The following is a 15,160-nucleotide window of genomic DNA, read 5'->3' on the forward strand; positions in this document are numbered from 1 at the left end:
CAAAGGGAAGTGAGAGAAACATGGACTGGCAAGGCCTCACATGGGAGGGACCATGAAGGATGCCCACGATGGGAGTTCCCTGTGGGAGCAGTCTTCCATTGCTGTAGGTATGTCATTTTAGTTACAGGATTCTCAGGGTGATATTATCTTCAAGATATCCATGTGGTGACTATTCAAATCTTGTGGGTTCGGACAAGGGCAATTCCTGGTATGGGGGTAAAAAAGACTCATCTGAGGGGCTCCTGGTGGGCTCAGTCCATAGAGTATGTGACTCATGATCTCAGGTTGTAAGTTTGAGCCCCACATTGGGTGTAGAGATTACTGAAAAAGAAAATCTTAAAAAAAAAAAAAAAAAAGACTTATCTGAGAGTCCTAACATCCAAAACTTGGAAGGGCTGATAACTAGATTCTGGAAGCTTGAGGCAACTATCAGGTCATAACATCAACAGATCCAGAAAACAGACAAGAAGTCTATACATTGTCTAGACCAGTCCCATTGGGTAATAAAAATGATGGAGAAAAGGACCAAGAAGAAACACAAGCCATGCTTAATGCATACAAAAGGTCAGTAGCTTGTATCTCAGCTTTTGAGGGCCAGGGAAAAACGAGTTACCAATAAAACACCTGCACTTGGGAAAACTCAACCTATTTCACTTCCACATCGTTTTTTCTGTTCTCAGTATCTAAGAGAGGCCCTCCTGGTTCTGACACAATCGAACTTCCCAGGATCATCTCTTGCCATCTACAGTACACTCCACAGTACACTGGTTACATCAGGATGCTTGCATTTTCTCAGCACAGTTTGCTCTATCACACACCCATGCTACTCCTGGCCTCTGGGGCTTTGCACACGGCCCTTCCTTCCACTGGACCTCTCATCTCCCCTCTGCACCCTACCTAATCTTGCTTCCCTTCTTCCATCAGCTAATCCCTATTATTTTTGTCATTCTTGGTTTAAACGTTCCAGGTTGAACAGAGGTAAAACAGAAAGCCCTGTGGGAAAAAACCCACCATAAATGCTGGCACAGTGGGCCTAAAAGCTGGATGGGATCAGTGGTTCCAGCTACAGTGGGAGGTTCTAACTGAAAGCCACATTTTATAGTGCAAGAAAAGGAAAGACGTCTGATAACGAAATAACTCTCACTAGAAGCCCAAGCTACAATGTCATGGGATCCCTACAAAAGCAGATAGACAGAAAAAAAGGAAAATGCTTCACTACTGCCTGGAGAGAGGGGAGCACCTGAAATCTGGAAGTATGGAAAATGGCAACAAACTCAAACTGGCAGGAGAAAGAGCAGATGCTCTAAGAGGGGGGAGAACAGTGTTTAGGTGATGAGATGAGCATAGCAAGTCTTAGTAGTAGATTATTGCGGATGCTGACAAAGGAACAGAAATCTAGACACAGTGGCCATGGAGGAAGCTGATAAATCAGAAGGTCATATCATGTAGGTGGTAGCATAGTGGAAACGTATAGGCAGCTTTATAGCAACAAATAGAACAGTACACAGTGGCCAGGAAATATGGTGAGGAGGCATCAGAGAAGAAAAGTAGAAATGTAACTAGTAGGATATATGATTATATTAGTAATAATGATAAAAATATTGAATTTGTGAAAGGTTATTCAACTATCAAGCATGTATCAATGTTTGGCATTATTTCATTTACAAGAAAAAAATAGTCTTTGATCAAGGATGCCCACAGAGACATAAGAAAGGGACAGAACTGACAGCATGCCATTTGGTACATAAATACACTGGACTTCCTGACAAAGATTTAAAGTGATCTCATCTAAGATCCATGAACTGCAGGAGCCTGGGGAACATTCATGTTGTATTTGTTTAGAACCCAATTACCCTGCCAGAATGAAAATTCCCTGAGGTCAGAGACTGCGCCCCTCCTTCACCACTATGAACAGTACGTAGCACTGTGCCAGACACACAGAGGGCACTCCATAGATACGTGCTGACAGACTCAATAAGCAAATGGAAGGATGTTAGGATGGAAGGATGGATGGATGGATGGACGGATGAGTGGATGAATGGATAAAAATATCAGCCTAACATATCTATATCATAAACAAGATAGAAAGCATTTGTCCATGTTCGAACCCAAATTTTAAAGGAGCAGAAATGCCTCCTGTGTGTTCTCTTCCAACATTTCTTTCCTACTCACACTTTGAAAGGTTCAAGGTTTGGGAGTTAACAGTCCTAGCAAACAAATGATTTCCTCATTCGTTGATTCAACAAGGACTTCTGTAGCTAGGCATGCCACTAGGCACCGCGCACATGGATAAGCAGGAGGCAAGTAGTAAACATCAACTAAGGTGGGTATGCGATAGTAAGACAGATGGTTCCTATAAGAATACAGAACAATCATGCCCAACTCAGTTTTGGGAGGTCAGATCTCAGAACATGATAGGCATCCCAGATGAGTCTGAGGGCATGGGCTAGGGGGATAAGAGGAAGGGGATGTCCGTACCAGGGGCAGAGGAAGTGAGAAATGACACAAAGTGGGTTCCTCCCCTTTAAACTCTTAGGGCACCCTGCACACATCTCATCATTGTACTAAGAGCAAAGATCGAAACTGTCTGCTTATTTTCCTTGTATTCTCCACTAGATTATGGGTTTCTTGAGGTAAGGGGCTATATTATACATTTCTTTATTTCTAGAACACAGCAGAGTTTCTGCCATACAAAGGATACTTAATCGGATAGACAAGAACTTTAGAATGGGGAGGCAACATACCATAATGGGTTAAGAACATGATTAAAGACATTGAAACCCATTTAGCTATGAGACCTTGAGCCACTTCTTTGTGCCTTGGCTTCCTTATCTGTAAAATAAGGATAATAACAGTAGCTATCTGTATCAGTTGTATCCTTCCAGAAGTAGACACTAAACAGGGTCACGCATGCAGGAGATTTATCAGTTTATTGTGAAAATATAAAGGAGAGGAAGTTGAATTGGAGAGGGAGAGCCTCAGACCTTGATGAAAATCAGACAAAGGTTTGGCCAACCCCAAAGGGAGCTCTGGAACAAAGATTTTCAACAAGAGGAGTCCCACATTGGGCAAAATGGTCAGGCTCTAAATCTCCACAACGCTCAGTCACTGGCTGGGGCTATCCAGGAAAAGCATGCCCTAAAGGTGCTGCAATTGGAGGCTGTCATCTAACTTCACTCCTTGCAGATAAAGTGAGTTCTCTCTTGAACCGAGGTCTGAATGGCACACCTCCATGCTGGCCACACTACCTAATGGGGTTGTGAGCTTCTATAAATTAGTTAATACAGATAACACACTTAAAACAGTGCCCAGAAACTCAGTATGTACTATTAAAGTATTTGATTTTACTGTAAATTCTTTGCACAATTACATGTAACTGCAAAACTTCAATCTTTTTTTGGGAATTACAAACTCAGGTGAATGTAGGGGCTAGTTAGGAAACACGTGTAAGTTGGCCTGAGTAAAATAAAAGAGAGAAAGGGGGCCCATGGTCTCTGTAGCTTACCTGGAGAGTACATACCCTGCCTAATGGTATTAAGATTAAAAATGATATCAAAGAAAACAGCAACTAATAAAGCCTGGCTAAGATTCGAACTTTGAAAACTAAATTGTATATAATTTTATGGATAAACAGAAGCTATTATGCAAAGATCTTATCCATCATTTCTGGCCATTGATAGCTAAGCAGAGCATCACAGGGACTCTGCTTTCATAATCCATACTGGTGAACTTGGCCTCTTTGATATGTCAGGAGTGATATTACAATCTCAAAAGGCATTTCTTCTGCATTTGGTTATTCAAAGTTTAGGTACTTTTTAATGTATGGAGATGCTCTGCTGGATATTAAACATGTGTTTATTTATATTTTTCTCCAGTAAGAGAAAAAGAAGAAAAATCACCTTGAATGTATAAATCATGCTTGAGTACCACAAGGCACTCAAGGTACCTTTAAGAAGTAAGCAGACAGCTTTGTCCAGCCAAACTCCAAGAGATGGACTAGGTCAGAGTTCTGGGCCTATAAGGGCATAGAAACATGAGCTCACAGTGTCACCGGGTTCTAAGGGCTGTCTGAGTCTTGGCGAAAGAGAGTGGGAACACTGCTGCTGTAGATGGGATCATGCTGTTAGCAGTGTCATAGTTAGAACGGAACCTAGTCTAGCGTATTCTCAGCTACAGCCTGCCTAGGCCCTCCTCAACATGGTAATAGCAGGACAAACTCTTTTGTCCCTGCTCTGGGTCTTAGTTCTGCATCCACCTGTCCCAGCAAGTTGCAACTCTGCCACCAGCGCTCACTCATGACAACTACAGAAAAAGGCACTCATTTATGAGTCCCAAGTGGGGGATACCAATGAGCTCTGAGCTGCTGAGGGGAAAAGGTATGTGGATACCCCAGTTATACTTGTATCATACAACTTCTACTGGAAGTCAGTTTCTGACAATAGATGTCGGGTGCCTATTTGACAGTCCTCAATGACACACGAAAAGGACATAACAATCTCTGGACTCTGAAACACTGAAAATTCTAGGATCTTTAGAAAGAGATTTGACCATTTATCCTGTTTTTAATTGCACTGAATAGTACATGATAGGCAAACTTCAGGGCACACAATAACTTTTATTTCCATTTTGCATCACAGTATAATATTTTTAAAAATAATTTATCAAGGTGAAATTTACATAATATAAAATTAACCATTTTAAAGTGAACAATTCAGTGGCATTTAGTACACTTGCAACATTGCACAACCACCACCTCTGTCTAGTTCTAAGTATTCCAATCACTCCAAAGTAAAACCCCCTTACTCATTAAGCAGTTTCTCCCCATTCCCACACCCACCCCTAGTCCACCAACCACCACCAATCTTCCTTCTCATTCTTCGGACCTATCTATTCTGGATATTTCATGTAAGTGGAATCATGTCTCACCTTCTATGTCTCACTTCTTTCAGTATATTGTGGAGGTTCACCCATGTTGTAGCCTGTAACAGAACTCCATTCCCTCTCATAGTTGAAAAATGTCCCACTGTATGTATATACTACAATTTGTTTATCCATTCATCCATTGATGGACATTTGGGCTGGTGACGCCTTACGGCTATTGTGAAGAGTACTGCTATGAACATGTGTGTACATGTATCTGAATGACTGCTTTCAATTCTTGTGGGTACCCACGTAGGAGTGGACCTGTAGAGGTCATATAGTTATTCCATAGCTAACATTTTGAGGAACTGGCTAACTTTTCCACAGTCGTTGCACCATTTTACAGTCCTACCAGCAATGTAGGAGGGTTCCAATTTCTCCACATCTTCGTCAACACATTATTATTATTATTATTATTATTATTATTATTATTATTTTATTGTGGCCACACTAGTGGGTGTGAAGTGCTATCTCATCGTGGTTTTGATTTGCATTTCATTAATGACTAATAATGCTGGACATCTTTTCATGTGCTTTCTGACTATTTTTGAATTTAAATGACAATCAGGGATACAAATTTAAGTTAAAATGCAATTGTGTATGGGACTTCCAAGTGCAAAAAATACAACTGAGGTGACAGTTGAACAGATACCTCCTATGAACTTCACTAAGTTTGTCCACGTACAGGTAATGATAACCACACCACAACCCACTAAGTCTTAGTTTAGCGTTTTTTTTTCAAATATTGATTGTTAAAATGAGTTTCCATTTCAGAAATCTTATCTTCAAATCAGAAAAATATGATGCTTAAGAAAATGTAATTCCACAAGAGCAGTAATTTTTATTTATATCATTTTCCCTATCTGAACAAGGCATATACTAGGCACTTAACTAATTAAAGAAATCAAATTAACTATCTAGACCCAGGTACTGAAACTACATGTAACCAGTAAGGTAGAAGGATGGATCTACAGTAATTCCTCAGCACTCGTCTGCCCAGGCCCGTTAGGTAAATGACGATGCCATAAACCAGGATAATGAATACAGGAATAGGAACACTTGTGATAAAGACATTATCTCAGAATTCTTACCATTAGTTCCCAGCTCCGTTTTTACTTTTTATTCCCCAATTTTCATGTTTTTGCTGCTAGAGGCCCAAGTAGGACTCCGTACAACTTTGCTCTCCTTCTATGCAGAAAAATGTAAGAGAAAGTGAAAGGGTTTTCTACAAACACTGCTACTCACAAACATTTCTCACCTAATTTTTTGTGGTTTGGGTTTTTTTCCTATATGTACTATCCTGTCCTCGTCCCTGCTGAATGTCATTCCATCCCATATATGTACAATTTTCCATAGAAAAAAGACCATTATGACAGTCTTTACAGTATTGGTTATCCCAATTTGGTTTGGCAAATTTATTAAGCCTCTTCTCTATCTTATGAATTAAAGAATGTTTCCCATTGAACAGAACTTATCTAGAAAAGCAGGAAAGCAGGCCTGTTGTGATTCCATTTGACAACATTTTGTAACTAGAGGACAGATTACTAAATTCTTGTTTACTCTGATTACTTCTCCCTTATAGAGTATGATTCTCCCATTTCAAAAATCAGAAAAAAATAATTCACTTATTTTAATTTGGTAAAAATGTTTTGATGCCACTTGTATTTTGAAATTATTTTATTATAACAATATTTTAACTTTGCATAATTTACACCTCAAAAGAATAGATCACATCCTCAGAGGAGAGAGAAATACTATTTCAATACACAAAAGGGTGTCCCACGTATAACTGAAGTTTCTTGAGCTCTGTCCTTCTGCCATATGTCTCCAAACAACATACTTATTGGACTTCAAATTATAGTACAGTATTACAGTTAGTATCATTTTCCCCTCAACAAGTGACAGTATGAGTGGACAGGGAGAGTTTGTAGTACAAAACACTCCCTTGTAATACAAACTTGGGATCTGACTTCTATTATTACAGTTATGCACCAGGCACTTTCAGGAACACTAGTTCCAATGACCTGAGTAAGATCCTCAAAACTGCTGCTTCCCAGATGACCCTTTGTTCAGAAACTCATGCTGTGAGAACTAAAAGATCTTTAATATCAGAGATGTAGGGAAAAGATGGCCAACTAATCTTCAGGGGGAAAAAAAAAAAAAAGAAAAATCCCTTCTACAATAGCAGCAGAGCAGGCTAACACAGGTCAACCACAGGCGTCCATATGTTGGATAAGAGACCACAGTTGTACGGAGTCCTACTCGGGCCTCTCGTAGCAAAAACATAGCTCCATGGCATGGACTCCCTATGCAGAGACTCTAGTTGATGACAACCCAGAATTTTGGCTTTATCTCTTCCTTGCTACCACCCTCACCCTGCCTTTCTGACATTTTAATTCAAATCGGTAAAAACAACTTCAAAACTTTTTTATAAAGATTTTGGTTGAAAGAGCCTTACACTGAGTCATTTGCTCAACAAATACTTGTTGATTGTCCACTAAGCACAAGGCCTCAGAACTCAGGGGATACAGTGATGAATAAAATCTAGTTTCTGTCCTCAAGGAGTTTGGCTTTTTTCCTCAAATGTGGCAGCTCTACCTGCGGGGTCCACAAGGTTTCACGTGATGATTTCCAACAGAACTCTGATGCGTTAAGTGGCTCTCTTGGCAGATACTAGGGCTCAGGGGCAAGGACGGTTGATATTGTAGGCAGAGAGAACAACAAATCCAAGTCAGCAAAAGCAAAAAGAAGAATGTCTGGTCAACTGCAAATAATTTAATATTGAAGCAAGTAGGGGATTTAAATTGGAGAAATGGAGGGCCATGAGGTTAGATATAAGGGTAAGGGTAGATGGAGAAAGACAACCCAATAAGCTTAGGTTTCATCCCGTGAATAGTGGGGGACAGGGAAATGACAGGGTCAGATCTACATCTTAGAGATAATGTCTGGTGTTGGTGAACAGTTGGAGGGGAAGAGACAGGAAAGTAGGACAAAGAGTAAAGAGGATTTTACGGTAGATCAGCAGAGAGATGAAAGGGAAAATCACAGATTATTAATTACACACACTATCCCTATTTTTTATCACCATGAATAACTAAAAGCAAACAGTCTAATTGCTTCCTGATTGTTTCCCTGCTTTTCTTTCTTTTTTTTTTTTTTTAAGATTTTATTCATTTATTTGAGAGAGAGTGAGAAGGCACAAGCAGGGGAGCAGCAGAGGGAGAGGGAGAAGCAGGCCCCCCACTGAGAGAGGAGCCCGATATGGGCCTCTATCGCAGGACCCCAGATCGTGACCTGACCAGAAGGCAGCCGCTTAACCAACTGAACCACCCAAGCACCCCTATTTCCATACTTTTCTTATGAAGATATGACATGTTAAGGATTTTGTCTGTTTGGGGACGAAAGAGAACAGTATTTCTTCCTAAAGAGCCCTACTTTTTACAAAAGCTTTCCCACTTTTAAGGAAATACCAATACGTAATATCCCATATAATATACTTATAACTGGATACCAAAATAGAAAGGTTTCTCAACAGTATCCACCAGTTGGAATATATTCACAAAGGCGTATTTAAAATTAATTGTGCCTCTGAGTCACAAAACTAGGATTCAAGTCCCTACTCTGTCCTTCACCAGATTCTATCATTGGGCAAGTCACCTGACTTCTCTTGGTTGTCATCTTGAAAGCTGTGTCTCAGTCAGGGCCCCAGGCAGGAAACGGAAGGCACACTCAAAGAGTAAAATTAAACAGTATTTAATGAAGGAAATTTATCAAGGGAGATGAAGCACCCCGGGCCAGCAGGAGTGGAGACCCTTTGCCAACCCTTAGACTTTAGAGAACCCAGAGAGAGAACTATAGCTGTAGGACGGGTAGGGGCTGTGGCCTTCACACACCACTGCTAACCAATAGCCTAGCAGAGTGGGACCTGGGGGAATAAATACCTGAACCTCTCTTTCTGCTCTTAGATATCCTGCTAGTACACCACTAGCTGAATCCTTCCCAAAGCAAGAGGGCAATGGACCCCACTGATGCAATCTATGAAGGTCAGCTTCCGGCGCCACAGGAAGGAAGCGGAAAAGGATAGAGAGTAGATCCAGAGAACAAATGGAAGACACCCAGTCCAAAATGTAATAATGGCTATGGCGGACTACACACACATCTGTTGTGAGGGACAAATACTATATATAAAAATACTTTGTAAACTGTAAACAAAATACACAAATATGATAATTACGAGACCTATCCAATAAGAAGTAGACCAAAAAGAATACTGCTGTAGTATGGGAATCCTGAGGTTGACACATCTCAAGCTTTCAAATCAAGAATATCCTCTACACTAGAGTTTTTTTCTTTCTGATTAAAAGTTCAAATCATGAGGACAAAAATCAAACTGAAAAGGAATTTTTCAGTACCAAACACTTAAGTTCAAGTGAAAAAGTGACTCCCTAGTGAAGTCAGTGTGACAACAGTCTGGCAAGACTCAGTCACCTGCATGCTGACATCCCCACGTTAGTTTCCTGCCCTTCCCCTTTCCCAGCTCTAATTCTAACTTCTGCTGGCACCAGAATCAGCAACAATTCTAGAAGCCTATTCCTTTTTCTATTGAGGTTCAGGGACTGGTTCTTATAAGCGCCAATTCATTTGCCAAAGAAACATCCAGCAAGCATTTGCAGAGGCCCTATAATGTGCTTAGTATAAAAGTTAAGCATCTACCTACTTATCAGTGGATGATGAACCATGATACTATTTATTTGGCATACAAACGTTATAATTCAATTTATAATCTTTTTTCCTTCTCGTTCACTCCTCTCTAGCCTACACTCATTGTTTTCCTTGAAGTTCCTTGAAGCCTTCTAGGTACACCCCTGCCTTAGGGCCTTTCCTCTGCCTATTCCCTCTGCTTATTCTCCACGTAACCACAGGGCTAACTTCTTTACTGCCTTGACGTTTGTTCAGGTATCACCTTGCCAGCAGAGGCCTACCCTATTCAAGATCGCAATCCCCCACCCAAGCTCCTGATCCCTTTCCCCTACTCCACTTCTCCCCACTCCCCCACAGCGCTTGTAACTTTCTAACATGCTATATAATGTATTTGTTTTTATGGCTATTTTAAAAGTCTATCTCCCCTTGTACCCTTGCTGACAGGGATATTTGAATTCTGTTCACTGTTATATCCCAAGCACCTACAACTGGGCCTTTTCCATACTGGACACTCAAAGTACAAATACTCACTGAATGAATGAGTCAGTCAGTCATCAGATCCATCCTGTGAAATGAGGCTCAGTGATATTAGCAAGTTTTTGTTAACGGAAATTCTAAAAGCTAAAAAAAAGAAAGCTTTGTTGGCATTGAATTTTAAATCTAATAGCCTCATCTCAACTATAATTTGTTCCAAGATTTTTTCTCGTAGGTGAAAAATGATATAAGTGATGATTAATCCCCATTATAATTAAATGTAAAAGCTGTAACATTTCTATTAAAAGAAATATAAGATCAAGCATCAAACTGGTACTATAGATAATAAGTGTTTGTAATTAACACACCGTGGATAACTGTAAACTCTGTCATTACACTAATAAAATGCAAAAATTCCTAAAGCAACTGGGAACTCCGTGGCAGCTGCAACGTCAACACTAGCCACTTTGCCAGTTGTTCAGAGGCTGTGCAAATTAGCACAAACTGATGGTAACACACATAATGCATTTGAGAGCCATTTTTGCACAACATAAGTTTAGAGACTTTTTTTCTTTAGATGAAATATCACATCCTGATACATGAACACAAGGAGCCAAGATGAACCTCAAACTGGTAAGGGAAATAAACCATGAAGTGGGCAGTTTAGGTAGTTCTGAGTAAACTATATCCAGGCTCTGATTTGAGGAATAAAGGTTGCTTGTGTAGTAAATTTGGGTCCATAAATTCATGACCTGACTATGTAGGAAATATGTATTAAGGGATTAGTATAATTATTTTGCTGCAGAGATAACCTGGGAAGTGAAAGGGCTCAAAAGACAGAACTAGGTATTAAGGTATCAAAGGAGTAAATAGTTTCTCTCCAGAGAGCCAAAACTTCTACCTTCACTACCCAAAGCATTATAAAGTCAGAAAGATTAGGAAGCCACTGTACAGCTATCTTTCTCAACCAATGAAGGATGTGATTTTTAGTGGACCCAGTCATGGATTAAACTCAGCTTAGACAATGACCTTAACTCTGCTTCAGATGTAATTGACCTTACATGTAAAAGGTGTGTGTGTGTGTGTGTGTGTGTGTGTGTACCTGATGGATATGTTTGGGTTTCTCACTGCAACAGGGAACTACAACATTTAGATCCAAATTGAACTGTTCTAAAACAAGAAACAAAATCTGACTTGTTTCATATTCTATGTGCTGAGCTCTTTTGGAAGAACCAATACAGCGTTTTACTAGTTATCGAGTGGTTGTGGGCTGAACTGTGACAACCTTCCCCCAGAATTCATATGCTAAAATCCTAAAACACCCAGTACCTCAGAATATGGCTATTTGGAGATAGGGCCTTTCAAAAGGTAGTAATTAAGGTAAAATGAAGTCATATGAGTGGGTCCTAATTCAAATGACTAGTATTTTTATAAGAAGAGGTGATTAGGACACAGACACACAGAGAAAAGACCATGTGAATACAGAAAGAGAAGAAGGTCATCTACTAGCCAAAGAGAAGTTTCAGAAAAACAACTGTTTTTCACAGCATCTTTATAGTGAATTGACATTAAAACATGCATAATGTTGATTTCTGACCTCCAAAAAAAGATGAATATGAATATATCAATTTTTTTAAAGATTTTATTTATTTATCTGAGAACGAGAGAGAGACCACAAAGAGGGGGAAGGGGTAGAGGCAGAAGCAGACTCCCCGCTGAGCAGGGAGCCCAATGATGTGGGACTTGATCTCAGGACCCTTGGATCATGACCTGAGCCAAAAGCAGACACTTTATAATAGACTGAGCCACTCAGGCGCCCTGAATATATCAGTTTTAATAATAACAGCTAGCAAAAATTAGCATTTACTAAGTGCCTGGTACCATGCTAAAAGCATGTTAGGTATCTCACTTAACTACAAACAATATAAAGAATTTATTGAAAGCAAAGAAAGGGATACAAAATGACTATGACTTTTCAGAAACTGTGCTTACTGGATTGATATATTATGCAAACAAGCACTACTGGATCAAATAAAACATTTTAATATGGTTTTTAAGAAACTATTTAGTAAAAACTATTACTATATGTAGGTTTCAAATTAAATATCATCTCAGAATCAGCCGAACAATCATTCTTCTCCATGGACCATCAGTCCGGACAACAACCTGAAAAGTGAGAGCACCTTCTTTCTGTTTCCTAAGACCCAACATGAACTTATGAAGAAGATATGCTCATATGCAGAGGGGCCTCTGGAAATGAATTACTAGATTATGCAGAATGAGGCTGGTATATCAACTACCACCTGCCAAAAGATATGTACTTAACACATTTGGAGGTTAATTTTTTAAACTAACTTTATTGAGATGTAATGTAGATACAATCAAATGCACAGATCTGAGTGGTGCAGTTTGAGGGCTTTTGACAAATGGATACACTGTCTTAACACCCCAATCAAGACAAAGCATAGTTCAATCACCCCAGAGAGTTCCCTCTTGCACCTGTGCAGTTAATCTCCCTCTCCAACCATAGGCAGGTAGGTAGGTAGGTATTTTTAAGTAAATACAGTAGTAGTAATGGTAAGAGCTACTGTTTATGGATAGTTAACAACTGGAGTATTTACTGAGTACCTACATGCCAGGCACTGTACTTATATAGTATTTCATTTCTTATATACAGAGTATTTCATTTAATTCCCATGTTAAAGGTTGGTATTATCCCCATTGGTCTACGGGGAATAAAAGGGGAGGGGGTGGTAAGACCAAGAAATTATGCAAGGTCACATAACTACTGAGTGTGGGATCAGACCTGAACCAAGAACATCTGAATTAGAATCCCTTATGCCAAACTATATTGCCTCTACACAAATGCTAAGGAGTTCTCTGTTAATTCAAAACACACACTACGAAGTGGAATTAGTGAGGCCACCAGCTCTAAGTCACAACCCCACCTCTATTACAATCACATGCAAGCACCACATCTTAACAAGCAAGCAAGGGTTTCAGGGTCTAGTACTAATGATAACTAAAGAGGATTACTTAAAAGTTCTTTAACTGAAAATCTGCATGTAAATCCCTCATATATTTCTAAAGTAGCTGGAAGAGGGGGAAAATCCTCTAGATAGGTGGGTGGGTCACAACCCCATCAGCCCCAAGGAATGGTTAGTGCCTTAGAAAATGAATGGAAGGAATCCAACCATTCACTTGTTCTAAGTCAAGCACAGTGCCACAGCCCACTCCACCCAAGAACCACAAGGAAAGGCACGGTGCAGCACTGCGCTGTCACTTTATTAGGGATGCGTGCAGGCAAACACCTGGATTGAACCTTTTGATTCCTCATTACATTAATTTTATTCAGTTGAAAATTCTACCCACTCACATTTACAAAACACTTCATAGAGACTACTTCCCTCATGAATGAAGCTCCATTCACATCTCACTTTTATTCTGAAATGACTGAGGTTAAGGCTTGTTCAGCGTCAATTTGCAAGTATTATAAAATATGAAAAACCAGGCACACAAATGCAGGAGAGTAAAGTGAGGCAGCCTCTTCAAGGGGTTCTAGTAAGATAAAGCAGCTAGGTAAAGGGCACAGGTAGGCTTTCAGGATCCCACAAGGCTCCAGTCAAACTGCCTTATAGAGGCAGGTATTTGAATCCCCAGGGGGAAGATTTTATGCGAATTACCACCCTGGAGCGGTTCCTGCGAATGCCTTGGGAATCAATATGTCTCACTTTCCCCCAAACCTGGAGTTGTTTTCTGGAAGCCCCTCCCCTCGGTTTCCCTGGGGTTTAAGTCCCTTAACATACGCTGGGGGAGGAGAGCTTCTGTCCCTCTTAGAAACGAATTAGTCTCCAGCAAGTTCAAGATTTCAGAACGTGTGTTTACTAAATCCTAAACGTCTGACAACCCCCAGTCCAAAGAGAAATAAAAGCCACAAAACACAGACAGACCCTACCCAACACCTGACCCTCCTTTCTCTCGGTTAGCCAAGAGCACTGCTTAGTGCCACAGAAGCGCCCTCTCAATCTCATCCAGAAATATCCCAAGCCCAGGTCCACAGCGGGCAATAATGGGGGAAAAGCATCCGAGAGTGAGGCTTTCAACAATTAACGGGAGTCACACAGACAGAGGGCCCCCAGAGGATCCGCTCCCGCTCGCCCAGCACCCTGGGGCCCTGCTCGCCCGGAGCCGCCCGGACTTTTTGGCGCCACCAGCTAGTTCAGCAGAACCACTCCGAGGACAGCTCGGGAAAGACGCAGAGGGGAGTGGCACAGGGCGGCGGCTTCTCCCCGCGGCAGAGTCCACAGTCGCGGGAGAGGGGGCGCGCGCCCGCCCAACTTTCGGTTGTCTCCCCTGAGGCCAGGGAAGTCTCGGGAGGCCGGCGGGTGTAATCACCCCGAGCCCAGCGGGAACAGAGTCGCCTGATGGGCGGGGGAGGGGTCGCCGGGAGTCCTCCGGCCAAAGGCGCGCGCGGCGATTCCCAACTGCAGGGGCTCCCACTCCCTCCCTGGGAATGGGGGCGGTCAGGCTGGACGCCGGGAACGGTGGAGTCGCGGCCACGTGGCCGTGCGGCCGCGGGCGACCGTGACAGCGGGTGGGCGGGGCGTCAGGGGCGCGGAGCCGACCAGAGGCGCGCCTACCTGGTTCTTGAGGCGCATCTTCCCGGCGGTGCAGTCCGGCGGGAGGCAAAGGAGGCTGGGCGCGACGCGGGGCGCGGGGCGCGGCGCGCGGGGAAACGTCCGCGGAGTCGCACAGCGCTCGCTAGCTCGCTCGCCCGCCCAGCTCTGCTCGGCCGCTTTGCCACCCCCGCCGCCGTCGCTGCCGTCACCACCACCGTCGCCTCCAGGGGGCGCCCCACGCGAGAGCCGGACGACTGGCCCCTGGGAGGCAGGCTTCCATCCTGGCGCTAGCGCTTGACCTGGAGTCTATGCTGAAAAAGGTGAATGAGTAAAACTTCTCCCTTTACTCCAATACTGCAACCTGTGCTTAAGTTTTAAACGAGATACTTGCTTTGCCGTTCATGTCCACCAAAACCATTCGGACCAATGTCAATAGCTAAACACTG

The 15,160-nt window shown here is 42.0% G+C and overlaps 1 protein-coding gene across 2 annotated transcripts in view; it reads right to left on the bottom strand.

Annotated features, from left to right (window-relative positions):
• ELAVL4 (ELAV like RNA binding protein 4) overlaps positions 1-14,877 on the bottom strand; it is a 139,871-nt gene extending 124,994 nt beyond the window's left edge. For both annotated transcript variants that reach the window (XM_057310651.1, XM_048220348.2), the window contains exon 1: positions 14,736-14,877. In XM_057310651.1, coding sequence (XP_057166634.1) covers positions 14,736-14,753 — 18 coding nt within the window. In that variant the 5' untranslated portion in view covers positions 14,754-14,877. The remainder of the gene's footprint in view (positions 1-14,735) is intronic.
• Positions 14,878-15,160: the final 283 nt, after the last annotated feature.

The sequence above is a fragment of the Ursus arctos genome, unplaced genomic scaffold (assembly GCF_023065955.2).
Source record: "Ursus arctos isolate Adak ecotype North America unplaced genomic scaffold, UrsArc2.0 scaffold_12, whole genome shotgun sequence".
In the NCBI taxonomy this organism is placed as follows: domain Eukaryota; kingdom Metazoa; phylum Chordata; class Mammalia; order Carnivora; family Ursidae; genus Ursus; species Ursus arctos.